This window comes from Hydra vulgaris, chromosome 10, assembly GCF_038396675.1.
Source record: "Hydra vulgaris chromosome 10, alternate assembly HydraT2T_AEP".
Classification (NCBI taxonomy): domain Eukaryota; kingdom Metazoa; phylum Cnidaria; class Hydrozoa; order Anthoathecata; family Hydridae; genus Hydra; species Hydra vulgaris.
The window spans coordinates 47,716,462-47,725,000 of NC_088929.1; the positions used below are offsets into that span (position 1 = coordinate 47,716,462).

At 29.8% G+C, this 8,539-nt stretch overlaps 1 protein-coding gene across 1 annotated transcript in view; it reads left to right on the top strand.

The window, feature by feature from the left end:
* LOC136086625 (receptor tyrosine-protein kinase let-23-like) overlaps window positions 1–8,539 on the top strand; it is a 198,004-nt gene that overhangs the window by 133,035 nt on the left and 56,430 nt on the right. The window contains exon 16 of the mRNA XM_065808839.1: window positions 6,024–6,062. Within this exon, the coding sequence (XP_065664911.1) occupies window positions 6,024–6,062 (39 nt within the window). The remainder of the gene's footprint in view (window positions 1–6,023; window positions 6,063–8,539) is intronic.

Here is an 8,539-nt window from a genome sequence, read left to right on the forward strand (position 1 = left end):
TATTAGTCATCAGACAAAATGGCAAATTAATAACCATAAATATTTCTTTGAAAGATTTAGGTGAACTTTAGTAAATATATGTTAAAACTTAAATATGTAAATATGTAAAATTTTTTTATATAGGTGTTTTACTTTTACATGTTATTGATTATTGATGAATGTTTTAAACAGTTGGAAATACAAATCTCGTCTGTTTAAGAATGAATAATATTTTTTTTTAAAAGTAGATCAGATTATACTAAAATAATTTATTTGGAAAAATATACAACTTTATGATGGAACATAAAGTTTCATGTCCTTTGGGAATCATTAACCATTACATTTAAAAATATAAAATAATAATGTAATAAAAAATACAAATTTTGCGTTACAACGGCATCTAATCTCTTTTTTTCGTTAAGTAGTGATTTATGATCAAATGCCAAAGTAAATAATATTTTTATGAATACAAAGGTTAAAACTTTTTGTACATGATTTATAAGATTAGCATCTTTCAATGATGTTTAACCTAATTATAGGCACGTTATCTGTGTCTATATGTATCAAGACTTCTTTGGAAAGTTCTGTATCATTTTTATACCTGGTTACATTTAAGAATTTAAGATGGCATGCACACCTAGCTTAAACACGTTTACACTAATTCCAATGCAAGATTTATCCGTAAGACTATGATTAGGCGATGCTAAAGTGGCTTTTTATATAATATTTTTGAAAGACTTTGGTTATTTAATAGGCATGTGTTTTTTTTTAATGCAGCTCCAATTTGTACATGATATATATATATATATATATATATATATATATATATATATATATATATATATATATATATATATATATATATATGTATATCAGGAAAGCAAGATGAAGGAAGCGAATTCCAATGAGCTGATGTTCGAGGAAAAAAACCAGACGAGTAAGCGTTTTTGGAGCACTTAGGAACAGTCACAGAAAAAGGATGACACTTAATTGAATGGCGAGTAACACGAGAATGAATTATAGTAGATGGTACAAGAGACGCTAGCTCTTTAGAGCAGTGCCCATTATAGTATTTAAAGAAAAGAGAAAGAGAAGCAACATTACAACGATGTGATAATGGTTGGAGGTTGGCTGCAAGAGCAGGTCCAACTATGTTTACAATGCGTTTTTGCACCTTGTCTAAAAGAGAAAGGGCATCATTAGAAGATCCGCCCCAGATATGGCAACAGTATTCCATAGAAGACCGGATTTGAGATTTATAGAGATAGAGAATAGAATCCGAAGTAAGAAAGTGACGAGCTCGATAAAGAGATGCAACCTTAGCAGATGCTTATTTTGCAACTGATTTGATATATGGTTTCCAAAAAAGATTGGAAGTAAGAGTTAATCCTAGAAGAAGAAGAGTAGGTGACTCATCGAGTACATCACCGTTTTTAAATATAGGAAGATCTAAATTATTGCGATAACGATTGGCTGAAAAAAATTGAGTTTTATTTGAATTAAAGTTCGCCAGCCACTGTGAGTGTGTGTATATATGTATATATGTATATATATATATATATGTATATATATATATATATATATATATATATATATATATATATATATATATATATATATATATATATATATTTATATATTATATATATAATTTTTTTTCAAATAAAATGTTTCCTGTATCATAAATCGATGAACTTTTACCTAAAATCATGAAAAAAGGCCCAAATAGCTTTCTGCAACAAAAAAAGGTCACCCCCAAAATAAAAATTTGATTTACCATTTTTATACATTCATTTTTGACCGATGTTTTAATCTTAAGCTTAATTCTCAGCTTAATTCTATTTATTTCATTATTTTGTTATGAATTTATAAATATAACGCCACACGTTACCATGGCAACGAAACGGCCGTGTGCCGGCAAATACTTGGAATTGTTATGTGATGACGTCATTGTGTTACCACGGTGATATAGACGACTGTAACAGACTGTAGAAGATTATAGAACTTAGTAGAACATTCTGGAAGCTCTAAATAATTATATAAGCGAGCTGCTGTCAGAGCTCAGTGTTGATAATGTGAATAGTTCTATGAAGTACTCTGCGTGTAACTGAGCTAATAAGGAACTACTGTAGCGAACTAAAGACGCTGTAAGTGTACGAAGTATAAGTAGTTGTAGCATTATCGTTAGGATACGGACTGGATTATCGAACTGTTATCATCATTGACTCGATTATCGAACTATAATTGGATTACTATACAGTTAAAGTATTTTATTAATTAAACGACTTTATTAAACGGATATTTACGCTCAGCTATCCGTAAAGTCGTAACAATATTATATGATGTCTCACAAGAAAAGTCATACCACAGTAACAAAGAACAAGAAGACTTGGACTAAAAATTTGGTGAGATTTCAAGAGTCACACAGAAGAAGAGGAAGCGTGGCTGTAGAAGAACATTCACTCGATGAAAAATCCAGAATACCACTTCAATTGCAGATCGTAGGAAGATACCAGTTTCTCGGAGCATATGTTAAAGGAAGAAAAGAACGAATAGACCAAATTTCTAAGGAAATTACAAAATTGTGGGACAATAAACTGAATTTTCCACGTGTGTCTGATCAAGTGATAAGAGCAAAGCTTATGAAGGTGCTGAAGGTCTATGATGAATGTGTCAAGCGTGGAAAATATGATGTTCTCAATGCATTATTTGACATCACGAAAGTGAATGGCCAGTGGTTATCCTCGGAAGACAAACGTCTATACCACCTACAAAAAGAAAGTAAAGGACAGGTGGGGTACTCAACAGGACAAGTGGCAAGTAAAGAAACCATTCACCCTTCCAAGAGAAGGAAAGTCCAGTCTGGAACAGCAATACCTTCCACATCACAAGTCCTGTCTACCACAGACAGTGGTACTGAATCTGAAAACTGCAAAAGTAAGAGTGAAGATGATGAAGACGACGACGGTGATAAAGACGATGATGAGGACACTCAGAAAAAAACTAGAAAGCACTACAAAAGTAAATTTGCTGTAAGTATGGTTACATCAAGTGGAGTTTCCACAAAGAAAGCTGCTAAAATATGCAATGTATTATCACAACAAGGTATTGATATTCCAACTCCAAGTCAATCAGCAATTTACAAGTCCATATTCAAAGAGGCAGGTAAATTAAAAAAAGAAATGATACAACAACTTAAAATGGAACAGTGGTCCTTACACTTTGACGGCAAACGAATAGATGATAAGGAATATCAGGTAGTTGTACTTCAGAATGAAAGAACTGACGTGAAACTTGATGCACTGCGTTTAAAAGATGGCAAAGCTGAAACTGTTGCTGAAAAAATTGCCAAACTTATTGATGAATACAATTTGTGGAATTCAATTAAGATGATCATTACTGATACAACAAACGTCAATACTGGGAAGAGAAATGGAGTTGTTGTGAAGTTGCAACGTATGTTTAAATTAAAGGGTGTCACAATACCACAATTTATCGGTTGTCAGCATCACGTACTAGACAGGATTCTCCGTCTGGTGATGGACGAAGAACTTGGGGGTGATACCAAATCTCCAAACATTGAATACCCATTTGTGTCTGAACTGTTGAATAAGAATGATGAACTGAAGGATAAGTTTGTGAATGGAACTGTAGAAATTCTTGATAAATCAGGGTGGAGAGACGATATGAAGTTTTTGTACCATTTAACAAGAGTGTTTAGGTTCTATGAAGAACAAAGAAACTTCCCTCTGATTCACTTTCAGAACATTCCTAATATGAGCAATGCCAGATGGAACTCAAGAGCCATTCTCGCCATTCTGGCGTTCATTCTTATGCCTGAAGCGAGAAAGAATTTGGAGAAGGTTTGCAGGTTCATTTCATATGAGTGGGCAGAACATTGGTTTAGTAGTCAAAAGTACAATGACAATGACTTCAAGAATTTATCTGATGTATTGAAGCCTTACAAAAAGGCATTGCAGTCATTCAAAAATCACTGGAAGAAAGAGCCATCCGTCATCGACATACCACGAAGTAATCAGATAGCTGAACGTGCAATCAAGGTGGTGCAAGACCTGTATGCTTCCTGCAGAAAGAAAGACAAACTGCAACTTCGATTCATTCTAAGTAATAAGCGCTAGACTCTTTATGAGACGTGAGCATCATGTGACCCATGTACTAAACACAGTAGGCCTATAGACACAGGCAGTTATGTATATTGTTGTACTAGACGCTTTGATACTGTTAATTTTGTAATACTTGTATAATTATATATCACATAATGTTTTTTGTTATATCACAGTACATGTTGCATAAATAAATAAAATAACAACAGGAGTATGACTCTTACAACATCTTCAGCCTTTAATATTCATTTACTGTACAAAAGTGTACCTATTGAAAATTCGATTTTTTGGTTTTGGGGTGACCTTTTTTCAAAATATGTCAAAATGAAACATCTATTCGTTCTTTTTACATAAAAGTTCATTGAATTACGATACAGGCCTAGTAGGTTGCAAAAAAGTCATATCCCTAATATATATATATATATATATCTTTATATATATCAGTTTTTAATACATATTACGTATAAAGGTGAGGGAAGATGGAAGCAGAGGTAGATTTCATGTGAGGACAAAAATCAGTCTCAGAATGCAGTTTACTGAATTCAGAGCCAATTCAAGTGATATTGAGTTGTTTGAGTTCATGTAGCGTTGTTTTTATAATTGTATAACAAAAAGGCTCTTTCGAAACAAGTTAAGATTAGACAAATGTTAGATTGTCTTATGTTTGGAAGTTTTGATAATTTAAGAAAATTTGTGTTGCCAGCATATAAAGAGTTGATGAAATGTTTTTTTTTCATAATACATAATATCAAACAAGATACGTTATCGAAGAAGCAAACTGTTATTGAAGTATCTGATGTTTTACCTCAGAAAATTGAAAATATATGGTTAAAAGCTTCTAATCTTGTAGTTTCTAAAACCCAAATATTACAAATGATAAAAGTGTATCATGACAAGTATAGAAACTTGTTAAGATCTATGAGCAGAAAAGGATCGGAAGAACATACCTCCAACTTTGTTACATTTAAAAAACATGCTAAATGCATTTTTGATATTGCTGCCAGTAAAGTTTAAACTTTCAACAATGTAGTTGTACAAAAAAAGAGAAAGTTCTTTTTCTAGAGCAGGAGTTTTTAAATGATCAACAATCGTCCCGAAAAATAGTTATGCGTAACTTGAAAGAGCTACAACAAACGCTTTGTTATAGAAAGATGTCAGAAAATAAAAAGAAATGCAGAGAAAGTTTGAATTTTATCAAGAAAATTCAATAAATACCACAATGTTATCAACGTTTACTGATGGTGAAGATAGCATTGAAGAACAAGAGAAAGTAACGTAAAACTTCACTTTTAGCGATGAAGAACAAGAAGAAAGAAGTTTAGCAGGTCCTTCAGCATTCTAATGCGGAGAAAGAAAGAGTGCGGTCAAGTTAAGGACGTGATGGGGATTAAACTTGGAACTTCTCACTTGTGAAGCAAACAGATGAAGTAATAGTTTAATATTGAATAAAAGTGTGTTTAAAGAATACGAGTGTGTTTAAAGAATAAAAGTGTATTTAAAGAAAAAAAGTGTGTTTAAAGAAGAGTGTCTCTAAAGAATAAAAGTGTGTATAAAATTTTTGCATTCTGGTTTACAAAATAAAAAAACTATTTCAACATTTCAAAAAATTCGAAAAATTGGCACACCTCATTTCTTAGTTTCTTTAAGTTTATTTTTTAAAATAAAGTTTTTGTAGTAGATAAAAATTTTTTTTTTCTTTTTAGTTTATTTTAATTATATTTTGATTATATACTTTTTAAATACTATTATTTTTTTCTTAGTAAGTTTGGCTGCATGTTGAAAATAACGAGTAATTACATAGCAAAAAGAAATTAAAAAAAATAACAATAATAGAAAATATAAAAGTAATAGTATTAATGGTAACAACAATAACTACCATGGTAACAATATTATTATTTGTTATAATTGTTTATTTTTTAGTTACTTCACCTTCCTCGCCTCCATTGGAACCTCAAACTAGTATGTTGATTTAACTTTTTTTATAGTTTATTAAGCGTTTTGCAAATGTTTTACTTAATTTTAATAAATTTTGATATCAGTTTTGATAACTTTTTTATTTTATAATATCGCGTAAATTTAGAATATTTATATATATAGATATATATATATATATATATCTATATATATATATATATATATATATATATATATATATATATATATATATATATATATATATATATAAAGGAAGATTTAGACTTACTTTTAACTTTTATCAGAGTGTAAAGACAAATCCTTACAAAAGTTTTTTGACTTGTCTTGTAGTACTAATGATACTTACACGCAGAGTGCACAACTTGTAATCAATTCTGCTTGTAGATGTCAACCTTATAATAACAAATCACATTAAAAAGTAATTTTATTGTTAAAAGTATTGTGACACCATCAAGGGATTGGAATTAAAAAGAAAAATAGAATAAAATGGTTTTAAGAATGTGTAAGTGTACCGTTGAGCATATCGATTATGATTTATAGAGTTATATGATTATGATTTTTGATATGATTTATAGAGCTTTTAACACAGGGAATGGTTATTGGACCATCAAGGTATTGGAATTGATTGCGCAGTGGCAGTTAGTTTCCACAATGGTGATTTACTTGCAGTTTTAGTCTTGTTATTGTATTATATATGTGTTGACCAAGCCTTTTGCGTTTTCCGTTTTTTTATCCAACGCGCTTATTTTAGTTTCTTTCAAATTGCTTTTGCGTATAAATTATTGATTGGCAACTTTTTGTCAAAATTATACTGCAATTTTTCATTAGGATTCAAGTCCGAATTTTAGGGTGCCTATTCCAAAATATTAAGGTTATTTGTATCAAAGTATAACTTTGTTTTTTAGTATTGTGATTATCTTTATCCTCTTGTAATATGAAATTGAATCCCTTAAATTGTATCCAAAATAATACATACAAAGAAAAATAGGAAAATTCAACAATCGCGGAACAATTACTGCACTGTCATGTTAATTTTGCATGCAACAATAAAAATGCTCTAGAAGTAGAGGTCAATAACTTTAATAGAAAAGTGAGAGAGTCACCTCCAAAGCAGTTTCATAAATGTACACATTCACACATAGTTAATAATATGCAAGTAGAAATACTGAATTGTAGGTGTTCTTTTTTATTACTTGTATTTTCTTAGCTTCTAATTAATAATATTTGCTTTATTTATGTTTATCATAAACGTCAAGCTACATCAAGTTCCATTCCATCTATCCGAGACTGAAATTTTTTTGTAATTCTTTTTCCATCTTTGCAATCAAGCATAAATTATTAAACTAGCTGTCATGACGCGTAAAATACGGGTCTTGGTACATCTATTCCACGCCGACCTTTTCTAAACTTGTTCTCTACTTAAATATGTTTTTGCAAGCGGTAAATAAAATAGCTATAAAAAAATTATTCTTATTATTTACTTTTTAAGTTTTACAGGAATTTTTTTTTTTTTAAATAAAAAAAAATTCCTGTAATAACTATTTTAAAAAAACTTTAAATGTTTCTGTAGACGTTGCGTCAATAGCTATTTATCAACGGATTGGATATTAGTACCAGTCTAAATAATATTTAGAATACCCGCTTGAAATGTGTTAATTGCCTTTGGTATATAAAGTTTCAAAAACATGAGTTGGCTTAAATATGTGAAATAACGGACTTACCATGACTCGTTTATTACTGGTAATGGTAAATCTATTCCACACCAACCATTTTAAAACTTTCGCTTTACTTCAATAATTTTTAAAAAAGAGCAAAATATAAAAATCGCTGTTTTGATTTCACAATTATTGTTCAAAACTTTATAACTTCGCCCTTAATTTTAAAGAAAATTAAAGTTTGCATGTAAATTTTTTTTTTCTATAAGAAAGCTGTCCTGAACTAATTACTAAGCTCATTAATAACTTGAGTATCTCTATCATGACATATGCACAATATTTCTAACAGTTTTTTTATGTTTTCAGAAACTTTTAAAAGCTTTTTAATGTTTTTAGAAATTTTTAAAAACTTTATAAAAAATTCTCTCCCTTTCGTTTGTTATAGCATATAATATCTTTATATATGTTAAGCGTATAATATCTCTAGGCCTTTAAAAATGTTTTACTTTCTGTTCTAGAAAATTGGAAAAAATTTAAAAAAAATATTAAGTGTGTATACGAAAAGATTTGAACCCACCCGAAGCTTTTCAACTATTTTGGCATGCTTTATTATCACCTTTTAACACTATTTAATAATCAACAACTCAATATAAAATATCTAAATAAAAAATAAAAATAAAAACAGGGGAAGGGGAAAAGCTTTTTCCCTAAATTTAAGCCCACACCTTAAGTGCCTTGTGAGATTTGGACCCTCTATTTCCTCTGCAATAAGCTGAAAAAGCATTGTAAGATATCTAAAATGGAAATATATATATATATATATATATATATATATATATATATATA